Consider the following 13,275-nt stretch of genomic DNA (forward strand, 5'->3'; position numbering starts at 1 on the left):
GAGGTGTTCCTGCTATCAGAGCATCTGTTTATTTACTGCCACAGCAGTGGTAGAAATAGTGTTCTTGTTCTGATGGAAGCTCTTGATTGTGAGGAGAGGGGTACCATATGGTCACCACTGTGTACCACTGTGTACCACTTCTTTGTTCGGAAAATCTAAGTCTTGAGGAGGAACTGTAATTCCACACACACACACACATGCCAGGCTGACCTAAACAGAATGCACTAAATGAATGGTAATCAATTAATAATCATAATAATAATTATACCTTTTATTTATAATGCTCTTTTCTTATACTCAAAGTGCTACAACATTGAATAAACACATAACATACAAAAACCACCATGCCAACAAATTGAAAAGACTTAACACAAAATGACTAACATGCAGCAGTAACCACACATAAAACAAAAAGATATATGTTGAAAGGCAACCTTAAATAAAAGGAACTTCTTAAAGCAATCCAAGATAGCGGTGTTCATAATTGTAAAAGCAAGAGCATTCCATAGCTCAGGGCCTCTGAAAGGGAACATGTTTTCATCCCTTGGGGTGGGGGGGGGGGGGGGGGTGGGGGGGCTACTGAAGTGAAAATGAATCGGCAGAGCGAAGAGAACGAGAAGGAGTGTAGGACCCAACAAGACTGCAAAGACACTCTGGCGCAATACCATGAACTGCTTTATACCTTTAAACACGAGAGCTTTAAAATCAATACGAGTGTGGCTGGGATGCCCGTGACACTGCGAGAGCGCAGGGGTGAGGTGTGGACATGATGAGGTGTGTGTCAGAACAATTATTGGTCGAGAGGATGCACACACACGTGCACAGCACCAATCCCCTTCTTGCTATTTTGGTCAACACAGCTGTATCTGTAGCTGTAAGTTGCAGGCCTGAGGCAGGCAACTGTCAGCACTAGGAGCCAGAATGGGCTCCACACAGCTGTTGTTTACTGTTGCCCCTGTGGGACAGCTGGGTTATCGGGCTCCATTTAATACATTAGCCTAGCTTAGCTTTACAGCTAAATGTCAATCGATATAGGCACAGACACTGGACGCAATGTATGATCAAATATATATAGATGTCTCTTTGCATCTGTCAGGAGGATACATATTATAATGGAACACAATGGTTGCGAGTTTGGAGGTTAGCCCTAGCTTGTGAAAAGTATTCAGCAAACAGGCCTAAAGAAAATCACAATAGATTACGTTTTTCATTTCTCAAATAATAATCCAATATATAAATTCAGTTGCAGATGTAATAAAAGGTGGCCGGGGGAAGGTCTGTGTGACCTGACAGCAACAATGCCAAGACTTGTCCCACCTGCTTGCCCCAGTGATCATAATAGCCTCTTAAAAAGCAGCTGATTGAGTGCACCTTGTGATTACAGAGGGGCAACAGCATGAGTGTGTTAATATTGTTTGTTAGCTCGGTGAAGTTTGCTTACAGATCCCACAGGTGTGTGTGTGTGTGTGAGAGAGAGTTGAGATAATGCTTATTCAGTCTGCATGTGGTGTGTGTGTATGTGTGTGTTCTCATGTCCACCTCGTGGGTACGTTTGGGTTCACATCTGGTGCTTTCATCTCCATTCTGCCTCCCCGGCGTTTTGATGTGTGAGAAGAGAAAGCGGGGCGCAGAGGAAAAAGAGACCTCAACACTGAATTCATTGGAGGGTAAAAAAAAAAAGAAAGAAAGGATGGCCCATTCTTCCACAGTTAATCTCAAATCAAATTAGATTTTTCTCCTCTCTTCCACACAGACTAATTTCCCATTCAATGAAAAGATGATGAACAGACGGGGATCTGTTTAGCATTTGAAACGGGAATTTTCTGCTTCAGGTCTCCCCCCCCCCCCTTTCTCTCTCTCTGTCTCTCTTCTCCTCTCCCTCCCTCGACATTCAGAGAGCTCTCTCCAAACATCTCTCTCAGTGGCAGATGATTACATGGAAGAGTGTCGACATGGAACAGAATAGAACAGAGCGGAACACAATAAAACACGATACAATTGCGGTCACGGAAGACATCTCAACAAAACAGGTGAAACAGAAGGAATTTGTCATGGTTCTCTCGTCCTCCCTCGGGGAGAGAGAATAAGTGGTCATTTCACCCTCTACAGTTAGTGAAAACGGGAGTGTTCTGATGGAGTGAGAGACAGAGAAAGAAATAGAGACTTAACCCTTGTGTTATCTTCGGGTCATTCTGACCCATCAGTCATTGTGACCCACCGTCGTATTGCAACAACTTTACCGCATACAAAAACAAAGTGAAGCATTTTCTTTTAACCGTTGGGCTGTCTCAGACCCCCCACATTGCAAAGGTTAAAATATATATTTTTTTTTTTTTTTTTTTTTTGTATTGGGTAAAATTGGGTTAACACAACGATGGTTCGTTATGAACCTTTGGGTCATGTGACCCGAAGGCAGCACAAAAGTAAGGCGGCGCCTGTACCCAGCTTCCCTCAGGTGATAGAGGCAGGGCTGTCCTGAAGAGACCCCAGGTCCTCATTAGTAGGTATGTGCTTGTCTGTGTGGTGTAGCTCAGCCTGAATCTGCCTTTTTACCATCACCTACATGAATATATGCATGAACTGATATGTGTGTCCCCCAAGTGCTGCACTGTCCCCATTTAGCTATATGTGTGTGTGTTGAGTGTCAGAACCTCTGTGTCTGAATATTCTGGTGGTGTCCACTCCCACCCAGTCATTAACACCTGAGGTCAGCGTGTGAACTCACAACCTTGACCGGCTCAGGCCTCTAGAGGAGGGCCGGGTCAGCAGGGCAGCGGTGCATTCACTGTGTCAGTCGGGATAATCGTCAGTCGGGGTGGCGTTAACTGGGGGAAAGACGACTCACTTCTTGAGAATCATCCCTGTTTAACCCTTGTGCTGCCTTCGGGTCACATGACCCAAAGGTTCATAACGAACCATCGTTGTGTTTACCCAGTTTCACCCAATACAAAAACAAATTCAAACAATTGTCTTTTAACCTTTGCAATGTGGGCGTCTGAGACAGCCGAACGGTTAAAAGAAAATGCTTCACTTTGGTTTTGTATGTGGAAAAGTTGTCGCAATACGACGGTGGGTCACAATGACTGATGGGTCAGAATGACCCGAAGATAACACAAGGGTTAAATCAAGAATATGTTAATATAATAATCATAAAATCTTAAAGGAAAAGTGTCCTTGATATGCAGAGATCGATTCTGCCATCTACTGGCTAAAGGAAATCATTAAAATACACTGTACTAATTGCCTAAAGCTGCAACACCCAACATTATACATTCTAATATGAGAAACAGTGCCCCCAATTCTAGAATGATTGACAGTGGTTTCACAAAAGAAGCTAAGGAGGAAAGCCTGTCTTCCCAAAGGACATTGACAGGAAGAGGATTGCTGGAACATAATGGGCTGGGAAGTAACGGGGCACAACAAATGTATACGGCACTGAGCTGTCTGTGTTGCGAAACAATATAGGGGACTTTTATTTGTTGATGGGGAAAAAAATCGTACCTATTTTACCTTTAAGGTTTGTCCAGTTGCAATAGTTTTGATAAATAAAGTAAGCAAGCTGTGAACACATCCACAGTCCAAAATGCCTTGAAGTTATGTCAATCCTTTAGATAATCTCTTAATTTTCCGTTCTGTAACCACTTGACACAATAAGATTATTACTAAACATTCCACACTTTCAGCAGTGTTTGTATCGACACGGTTCCTTTTCTTTGGAAGGACATGAGCGCTAGCTTTGATGTCAGATGGATTTAGGGTGATCTGGGAGGAATGCAGAAGTGAAGCCTTCTCTCAAATCCCATGACACTTGCCTCTGGGTTGGAAAATATTTCTTCGTTATCCTCTCACATATCTTGTACACAAATAAGCAAAACATATTTCATCTGTTTTGTTATAAATGTTCTCTACCTCAGGCTTTCTTGTTGTTTAAAAACTGGATCAAATTGAAACCATGACATTTGACAAGGAAAGGTCAAAGAAATCCATTGTATGAAGGCGACGACAGCAATGGTGCTTAGCGTGCATAACAGACTTTCCAGTTCCAACTCCAAAAAGGTCAGTCTATGTAAAAGGGGAAGTTAAGAATCGTCAAAAGACAAATTGAACTTTGTGACTTTTATTCATGAAAACAATCTTGAATCCAGATGCGTGGCGTGACAGTTAGGTCATGTGACCAGTGCCGTCTTCTTCAGGGCTCTGCGGGCAGCTCCAGACATCCTCTTTGGTTTGGGAGGTCGCTGGTTAGCGCTGCCTTTCTTAGCCTTGGTTTTACTGAACGAGACACAAAAGGGCACGTTCAGACATTGCTGGCACGTTCAGACGTTCAGACTGGTTTGGCAAGCCAAACACCAGCAACACCCACAGCAACACACAACCACTTTTTCTCGCTAATTCTTTAATAACACCCATCCCGGCCCACTGTGAAGCCACACGCACAAACGCCTCCACGTGACCCCAACACACACACACACACACACACACACACACACACACACACACACACACACACACACACACACACACACACACACACACACACGGTCACGCGGGACACAAACCAAACACGCTGGGATGATGCGGCCTACCTCTTGTGGCTCCTCTGCGCGTCTGCGAGCGGGCACGCCCTGCGTTTGTGCGCCGGGCTGCCACAGTTGAAGCAGCCCTCCTGCTTCCCTCCCTGGCTCCGCCCACAAGGGTGGTCTGGGAGCGCGCAGCGGCCGCAGGATGTGCAGTGCCTCCACGCTGCGTGCGTGTGAGGGGGGGGGGGGGGTGCGTGTGGAAGAGGAAGAAAGAGAGAGAGAGGTGAGACAGATTATGCCAGTCATTCAACAGGTCTACACAAGAAGAACCCCCGAACGTGGCTCTGAAACATCTTCGAGTTCCACTCACAGGGCTTGAAGCACTTCTGACACTCGGAGCAGTGTCTCCACTCCCGGCCGTCCTGAGAGCGGGAGGAGGACAGTTAGAACGTTGGACCTCGCCCGTGCGCTCTCCTCAGAGGACCCCCCCCCCGGGCAGGTTGAGAGAGAGAGGGGGGGAAGCGTGTCTGGGTACGTACCTTGGAGGGGCAGACGTTACACTGGGAGCAGTGCCTGTTCTGGGAGCTCACGTACCTCTGGCACATGGCGCAGAACCTGGAGGGGACAACGCACAGTAGGACACAACCGCATCTAAAGTCCCTGTCACGCACATGTAAATGAATCCGGATGACCACCACCAATAAGCTGATTGATTTGCTTTCTATCTCCTGTGGGTCAGGAGAAATCAAGGCAACGTGCGCACGACGGATGCAGTGTGTGTGTGTGTGTGTGTGTGTGTGTGTGAGTACCTGTATCCCTCCTCCTTAGGCAGGACGATGTCTCGGGGCGCCAGGTTGGTGAACAGCCGGACAGGGGACTGTTTCCGGCCAGTCTTCCCGTGTTTGTAAAGGGGGTGGTTGTCGTAGTCCACCTGGAGGACAGACGACAGGCGAACTCCCACGAAAGCTCACGAATCGCAGCACGCACTCACACACACGCGTTTGGATGTGGGGTGGCTGTGTGTGTGTGTGTGAGGATGCATGACCGAGGTCTCATACCTGGTAGTCCAGCATGACGAAGGACGGGAAGCATTCTAAGATGCGGGGCTCAAAGAAGTAAGGAAAGATCCAGATCATCGGCATCTCCTTGTCGCTGCCCCCTGGAGGTGGGAGGGAGGCGTTACACGTCCAGAACGACCACCGACACAACAGCACTAGCAGGAACCAAGCAGTCTGGTTGGTAGTCTGGGTCACGGCTTCCAAACGCCACGCCAAACGAACACTACGTGTACGTCAAGTCAGGCGTCGGAGTTCCCTCTGCCCCCGCTGGCTCACCCGTGGTCTGCAGGCTCTGCCAGGTGTTGGCAATGGAGGAGAAGCTGTTGGCCAGAGGCTTCACCAGGCCTCCGAACGGGGGGTCGGCCACCATCACCACCCGCTCCCCATCCGCGCCCTCGCCGAGGAACGCCTGCAGCACGGCCCTGGCCGCCTGCGGGGAGCACAGACCATTCAGGACTCGCTCCTCGTGAATGAATAGGAATTGAGCTCGATTATGCTGGGATGACTTGTATGAAAGGACACGGTAGGGGGTGGAAGCAGCGCCGTGGCCACATTTTTCGTGAGATGATCACGATCCGTCAACAAGGGGTCGACGTTTATGTCTAAAAATTCACAGAAGTGTTGAGTAGGAGAAGATGTCAAATGGTTTTAATGAATCCGGCCTCAGGGTCGATTCTTACCTCTCCACCAAAGAAGTGGTGGTTGAACATGTTGTAGTGGCAGAATTCATCCTGGCCGTAGAACTGGGCGTATCTAGAACAGACATATCGGGTTCAACGTCTGACAGAATTGCATTTCTACGTCACACCTGGTTTAATGTCAGTGCGACAACAGAAAGGAAACGGTTTTCTTCACAACCCCTGATGTGACCACAGAACGCGGGTGTGCAGTTCTGAGGCATATATGGAACAAAAATCACTGCTTTAGAGAAAGTCAATATAATTGCACACACCATGCTAGCAAGACACCTGAGCGAGAGGGGAAAATAAAACACCCGAGGCCACCTTGGCGTCAATAAAAAAATGGGTGTGACACACACACACACACACACACACACGCCCTCTCAAACGCACACAGCAGGCTGCAGCTTGTCAAGCTAATACACACCCTTCCTCAAAACTGATCACATTCTTCGCCAACTCAGCACGACTCCAGATCAGAGCACGGTGAGTACTGCTTTCACAAATGCTATTCTTACCAAAGCATGACTGCTTTCTCGAAGGGGAAATGAGTCTTTAGACTGTATAAAGTTGACTATTGCACAACGATTGCACGATAACACACAGTGCCTAGTCAGTATGCGGGAATGGTTAGACTGAAAGTTCCCCTTCAGGCTGGATGTTCTGTAGATTTCAGCTGTTTTCACTAACTTGGACACAACCCTCATTCACTTTCCTACCATAGCTAAACTAGAACTTGTGCGTTCAGAACAGGCATGTTTTGACAGAAGAATGTAAGCCACTACATACCACCTACAACCTGTGTAACCAGAGCTTTGCTACAGTTGTTCTACTGAAACGGGGTGAAAATGGATATGAAAAGAAATCGGGGGGAAAAAAAGGATTCCATGCATATCCATGTTTTTTTCTTTTCTTCTTTGGTGAAAGATGGCAGATCAACAGTCAATCCTGGATGTGTCGACGGTGCCCTCCGGTGATCTCCTAGCCGTTGCCCCCTGTGGCGATCAGGGGGTACTGCAGGAGGGCGCCCTCGACCCGTCTCCCACGTGCTTTCAGGGCGAGGGGGTGGTGCAGCCGTTCCCCCGCTCCCCCAAACTGCTACGCAAGCTCGCGGAATCTGGGAAGCTTTCAGAGGTAACCTGACCCACGTTCTTAACGAATATGGACGTCATCTTTCGCATTGTAGACACTACAACCTAGGTACTGTGTACTGTACTTTAAAGGCAAACAATTCATTTCCCTTTGTGGACAATAAAGAACATACTTATATCTATACTCGTACAGTTAATTCCCAGTATCATGATCGAAACCGTTCATGTTCGAGAGCCCAATAACCTAAGTGCCAGTCTTCTCCTGGTTCCGAAGAACAGTAAAGTCTTGTCACCTGCAGAAGCAACTTTCCAGGCGCCTGGAGGAACTGCAGGAGGAGAAGTCCAAAGCAAAGGGCCACATTCAGTCTCTGAAGAAGCGCCGAGCCGATCTCTCCGTAAGTACGCCACCGCCCCCCTGTGGTCACTGCACTACACTGCGAGGACGACACCACCACCGTGCTTCGTTTGATTTCCACAGGGGCGACAGTACAAAAGTTTGTATTTTTCTGCTTGGCTGTTTGTACCCTCGAGCTATGGGATGTAGATGCACTAACACCTCGTCTCTTTGTGATGAAGTGGAATACGGAGATGAAGAGGGGGAAGGTCATGGAAAGGTTTGAGGGCATGAGGACCACCCTGAAGAGAGAGGAGCAAGCCGTGCTGGACTCCCTGGAGCTGGATCGAAGGGAGACCAGCGCCAGACTAGACAAGGTTCTCAAGGGCTGGGACCAGCACCTGGCTCTGGTCCAGAAGAGCATCAACACTACCCAAAAAGCACTGGGGCAGGGTGGAGGGGTGAAGGAGACTCAGGTGAGGGGTCTTGGTTCATGCGTGGTCCCACACATGAAATACTGGCTCTGGTGCTGTCGAGTAACTGTGTTTTCCGGGTTTTTCTTTCAGGATCATCCGGAGAAGGTCAGGTGATTTGCCCTCCTTACTTCCTCTTCCCTGGGGGCGGGTCCATGAGCTCTGCGTCCCGTGACCCATCCAATCTCATCGTCCGCAGGACACCAGCGTGTTCTCAGTGTCAAAGCTTCTCCCTGCACGCGAGTGTGTGTCGTGCTTTTAGACTTCAATAAAAATGTCTCTTGTTCTTCCTCCATTTGTTTCCAGCTGTCATAAGAAGGCGGACGCCTCGGAGGCAGAGATCAGGCTGAATGAAGACAGGTTTGAGAAGCTCATGAGAGCCCTGCGATCCATCTCCAACGGCCTGAAAGCTCAGTTCCAGAGGAAGACACTGCTGCTTGGTAATCCCTGTCTGCTGTTTATTATCCAGTAATGCAGGCCATGAGTTGATTGGTATGGTCTTTCATGAAGCTCTCCTATTGGTTTTAGATTCCTGCCCTGTGGTGATTGACAGGCAGACCAAACACAGCTTTGTCTCCGTGGCGAAAGACGGGCGGGACTTGTGTTTCTGGAGCTCCGCCCCGTCTGGTCCGGAGCACCCGCTCCAGTTCGACAAGGTGTGCTGCGCCCTGGGCTCTGCCGCCGTGGCCAAGGGGCGGGGCTACTGGGAGGTGGACGTCCGCTACTGCTCGGTCTGGGCTGTGGGCGTGGCCTACGGGTGCCTGGAAAGGAAGGGGAGGGACAAGGGCGCCAAACTGGGGCGCAACAGGAACTCGTGGTGCGTGGAGTTCCGAGACGGGCATCTGTCGGCCTGGCACAACGACCACCACATGGCGTGCCACGCGTCTGGGCGGGCCACGCCGCTGAGGAAGGTGGGCGTGTGGGTGAACTACGAGAAAGGGCAGCTGGCGTTCTACGACGCGGACACCATGAAGGCTCTGCAGGAGTTTTCGGCAGCGCTGAACGCCGTGTTCGACCGGGCGCACCACCAGTTCACAGAGCCCCTCTACCCCGCCGTCCGCTTCCTCAGACCGCCCGAGGGCCAGGTCGGCACCAACCACATGCAGCTCAGGGACCTCGGCGCCCTGTGAGATCCACGGCCTTCCAAGGAACCCCTCAGAACCAAATCCGACTGTATGAAATAAACGGATGATCGCGCCCCCGTCATGTGATCCCTTGGGCGGCGTTTGACATGCTTTCTAGGCTGCTGTTTGTTTCATAAAGACAGTGAGAGGTTGTGCACGAAACAAAAAACTCACCTGAAATCGATGTCCAGTAGTAGACTCTTCATAGGCTTACTCTTCCCTTCTAGATTTCTCTGTTTTATAAGTTCATGGAGTCTGGAACACAACATTACACCGTAAACTGTAATGTTAACGTTAAACATCAGTGACAGTACATTTTTGAATTAATTCGTAACGTGTACCATGTTTTGCTGCCACCATTTGCATATTATGTAAACAATAAAGAACTTCAAAATAACCAGTCTTTCTGAACACACCAAAATAACAGGAAGTCCATTAACCCCCTCACCTGGGCGTGCCCACACAGAGAACCTTCTGGAAGCCCCGGCCAGCCAGGGTGTCCAACAGGAAGTGGCTGCTGCGGTCGGTGAACAAGTACTGGGCGTTACTCTTCTTGTTCTCCAGCGGACGCAGCAGCGTGCTGGGTCTCTGCAGCTGGGCGTCTGTGATGTCATCAGCAGGCGCCTTGTGGCCGATGTGGGCGCCTCGTTCCTCAGGCACCAGCAGGAGGTCACACTCCTGGCACAGCCTTCTCTGGTCCTCGCGCAAGGATTTGAACACCTTGAACCTGAGCGAGAGGGGAAAATAAAAACGATTCCTAGTTTGATTCTAAATCAAGTCAATTGTTGCCAATTATGTAAAATGTTGCTTCAGTAACTGCTAATCAGTTGAACAATTTAAGACGTTGGGCTGTACCTGGAACAGTACTGTCTATGGGTGAAAAGTGGCTTCTTAGACTGGTTCTCTGACTCTCTTGCCAAAAGCCTGGTCTCCGATACCTACAACCCCAACAACTGGTTATTGCACATTTCACGTAATCCGTTTTCCAAGTAGCTTCAGTCAAAGCTAGTATGTGACATGGTCATGGATAAATACCAAGTAATGCTGTTGCTATGCCTACCTTTTCATCTTCCCACTGAAAAAAGTTACAGTCTTTTCGGTCCCTGCAAGCTGAACAAGCATAGAACCTTCTGCCTTTCTCCTCTCCTTTGCTGGCTTTTTCAAACAACAGCGTTGGACCTGTAAGAATAAAAATAAACTGTCATCATACTGCAATATTTTAGAATCACGAGGCTGACAAAACTTAGTTACTACGTTTAGCTACTTCGTTCTAGCTAGCTGCTAGCCAGCTTCTCTGTGCGCATTTAGACACGTTACCATGAGGACAAGACGGTGCCTTTGTATCCCCTTCTAGAAGAACTACTTCTATTCCAAACCCGTCATCATTTTTCCCGTTTAATTGCACATCCATCTTGAAAATCTCCAAAATATTTTAACTGTTCAGAACATCAGACGCATGCTGGACATGAGGACGTGCTTCTGTCATTTGCCGGTCGCTGACAATTGACGTCACAGAATGTACTCCCTGTGGATCTTGTTACAATGTTGCAAATATAAGGAGGTGCAAAACATTGTTGATTGTTTTAGACGTTGTATCATCAACAATGTGTGTTGACATATCATTTTGATCTTTTACCAAAAAATAGCACATACACATTTCCTCAAGTACAGTACAATTTGCTAAATGTTGACAATGTTGCAGACTTCCATTAGGAGGCACTCTATGTCAAGAAGCCTAAAAAAGTTATGGAGTAAAGGCTGAACCTTTGGACAGACATATCCAATTATTCTAGCCTATAATAATAACAACTGTGATACCTTCAACAAAATAAAACATAACATTTGATAGACCCACATTATATTTGTGTACAGACACCACGGTCACATGCAAATCTGTTGCATAAAGGCAATTTTTATAACCACTCTGTATCGGTTTATTCTGAGAGCGTCACTTAATCTGCACGAAGGCATTACCATCGGCCGTTGGCCTTCCGTTGCCTTATGAAGGACAGTTTTGTCTCCTTATCAAAAGGACAGTCTCGGTATTATTTAAAGAATAGACTATTGTTGCAAGACAAGTGTTCTCTGACTTGCGCACAGTGCAATTCCAACGCGGATTTGTTTACTCAACGTCGCGCTGCTTGACAAATAATTGTAGTCCAAACGAAACAATCGTGTCATTCATGACACATCATATTTTAGTGCATAAAACTACACTACCCAGGAAACCTATCAGCAACTGAGCTGAGCGCAGTGAGGCTATCACAGGCTCTATTTATCACCTGGCTCGAGAGATGCTGCTGAACCAGCGGCGCAAGCAGCGTTGACGAACATACGCCCACACCCATCCCGCGCGATTGGTCGGAAAGGCAGCCACGGACCGCAGCATATGACATTGTTTATGTCTCGTCTTGACAATTAAACATAGCAAGAGATTGTCACAGTGCAATAAGGCATTTTCAAGCAGCATTTTTTTCCCCATTCTCATTCCGAAGGACCTGACCAAGGCATTTCCTGCGCTTGGCATCATCAATGTGCAGTACTCACAGCTTGACAGTGCTGTGCCGCTGAAGGAGGAGATATCCTACTGTACATCTCACCATCGGGACAACCACGGATTACAATGAGCACAGGTAACAATATTAAACCAGCGCTAAGAAGTCAAATTATTGGTCTTTTGATAGGCCTATTTATTGTCATCGAGTAGAATGTGGTCATGTCGAGCTTATCAATTCACTTTAAGACTAGGGACATAGGCTTTGGCGTATGAGCATATTAGCATAATTTATTGCTCATTTGAATAATGAACTGCTGAAGCAACCTGAATATTGTTTTTCCATATTCAAAAGGTTTTCTCATTCTGACAGTAGAAACGCCCACTGTGAGTTCGGGGCTAAAAAAGCTCGTTCATTACGTAGCATTGCAGTATCCTCTGCGTTGAACTATTGTGTGGGGCGTTTGTGACAGAGGTATAAGTTAATACAACGTCAATACAACGCAGTGTTATTATATTACATATGATATTACATATATTACAATGTCACTATGATCATATCGTCAGTCATAGCCCAAGCATAACATGTAGACGCAGTCCTGATATAAACCTGGATGTATACTACACTGATGCAATGGATACTGTAGCAGGCTATGTACTCTACCATACTGTAGCAAAGGCCTACACCAACAGCACCAGCATCAGATGATATTTGACGGAATGTGGGGACAAAGAGATGTTGAGCCGCATACCTCATCACTAGAGAGACTGTGCCCCGACATGGACAACAGTTTTAATGAGGTGGCCAATCAATACTGCACACAGGGAAGGCTCCAGAGCCCTCTGTTTGCACCTCTAATGAAAAGAAGTCTGGAGTTTGAGTGTGAAATGAGACCAAGATATTTGACAGTCCAGGGCTAACTGTGCCTTGTGAGAAAACACAATAGACAACTTGAAAGCAACATATCTGCCTGTCTCTCGAGTCTGTTTTCTCTCTCCACATGTGACCTTTTACCTCTGAGGAATGTTAGCAGGAGTTTGGGAAAGGATATTTGAAATGGATGGAAAACGTTTGTGTCTTGTGATCTCAGCTGGCATCCACATGTGCTCCATATGCTATTCTTATTGGTCAGGTTTGTCTCAATAGGCTGGTCTTATTGGCTAGGTTATTTAAGATTAACTACTGTTACAGCCAGATCTGGTCTGTTGTACTCTACTGGAGTAATAATCAATTCTGATTGAAGTCTGCCAAACAAATAGTCAGTGTGTAGTTTCCTGCAGTCAGCTCTCATAAAGGCTTCATTAAGAACAGTATCTGAAAGAAAATCCTCCAAAATGAAGCATAGGCCGAGTTGCATGTTGCATACAAGATTTGTATGCACAATTTGACAATGTCTCAACTAGAGTACGGAGTCACTTTCCCTTTCACCTTGAGACAGCAGTTATTCACTCTGTCTGCTTTTGCCAGTTTGAGACAGAACACATAATCTGTTTGTGGTTA

The 13,275-nt window shown here is 47.3% G+C and overlaps 2 protein-coding genes across 3 annotated transcripts; one reads left to right on the forward strand and one right to left on the reverse strand.

The window, feature by feature from the left end:
* Positions 1 to 4,101: 4,101 nt before the first annotated feature.
* zcchc4 (zinc finger, CCHC domain containing 4) lies at positions 4,102 to 10,758 on the reverse strand. The gene is made up of 13 exons (XM_067261796.1): positions 10,598 to 10,758; positions 10,341 to 10,459; positions 10,136 to 10,218; positions 9,729 to 10,007; positions 9,455 to 9,535; positions 6,259 to 6,331; positions 5,855 to 6,008; positions 5,579 to 5,679; positions 5,330 to 5,451; positions 5,060 to 5,135; positions 4,891 to 4,942; positions 4,587 to 4,743; positions 4,102 to 4,272 (listed from the first exon to the last, which is right to left on the reverse strand). The coding sequence occupies exons 1-13, from the start codon at positions 10,689 to 10,691 to the stop codon at positions 4,167 to 4,169; spliced, it is 1,497 nt and encodes a 498-aa protein (XP_067117897.1). The 5' UTR covers positions 10,692 to 10,758; the 3' UTR covers positions 4,102 to 4,166.
* Positions 6,625 to 9,677, forward strand: si:dkey-219e21.4 (E3 ubiquitin-protein ligase TRIM62). 2 transcript variants are annotated; one of them, XM_067261797.1, is made up of 7 exons: positions 6,625 to 6,744; positions 7,186 to 7,392; positions 7,649 to 7,744; positions 7,926 to 8,159; positions 8,250 to 8,269; positions 8,463 to 8,596; positions 8,685 to 9,677. In XM_067261797.1, the coding sequence occupies exons 2-7, from the start codon at positions 7,186 to 7,188 to the stop codon at positions 9,284 to 9,286; spliced, it is 1,293 nt and encodes a 430-aa protein (XP_067117898.1). In that variant the 5' UTR covers positions 6,625 to 6,744; the 3' UTR covers positions 9,287 to 9,677. The 2 variants fall into 2 exon arrangements, with proteins under 2 accessions (XP_067117898.1, XP_067117899.1); XM_067261798.1 differs by lacking the exon at positions 6,625 to 6,744 and adding an exon at positions 6,825 to 7,031.
* Positions 10,759 to 13,275: the final 2,517 nt, after the last annotated feature.

The sequence above is a fragment of the Osmerus mordax genome, chromosome 23 (genome assembly GCF_038355195.1).
Source record: "Osmerus mordax isolate fOsmMor3 chromosome 23, fOsmMor3.pri, whole genome shotgun sequence".
Taxonomy (NCBI): domain Eukaryota; kingdom Metazoa; phylum Chordata; class Actinopteri; order Osmeriformes; family Osmeridae; genus Osmerus; species Osmerus mordax.

What these genes read in the sequence shown, in the direction of transcription:
- si:dkey-219e21.4 (XM_067261797.1), top strand. Translation starts at nt 7,186, where the DNA reads ATGGCAGATCAACAGTCAATCCTGGATGTGTCGACGGTGCCCTCCGGT. An exon ending in AGCGCCGAGCCGATCTCTCC is followed by an intron (nt 7,745 to 7,925) that starts GTAAGTACGCCA and finishes TTTGTGATGAAG; the next exon opens with TGGAATACGGAGATGAAGAG. An exon ending in GATCATCCGGAGAAGGTCAG is followed by an intron (nt 8,270 to 8,462) that starts GTGATTTGCCCT and finishes ATTTGTTTCCAG; the next exon opens with CTGTCATAAGAAGGCGGACG.
- zcchc4 (XM_067261796.1), bottom strand. Translation starts at nt 10,691, where the DNA reads ATGGATGTGCAATTAAACGGGAAAAATGATGACGGGTTTGGAATAGAA. An exon ending in TTCAGTGGGAAGATGAAAAG is followed by an intron (nt 10,219 to 10,340) that starts GTAGGCATAGCA and finishes TTGGGGTTGTAG; the next exon opens with GTATCGGAGACCAGGCTTTT. An exon ending in TCGTCATGCTGGACTACCAG is followed by an intron (nt 5,452 to 5,578) that starts GTATGAGACCTC and finishes TCTGTCCTCCAG; the next exon opens with GTGGACTACGACAACCACCC.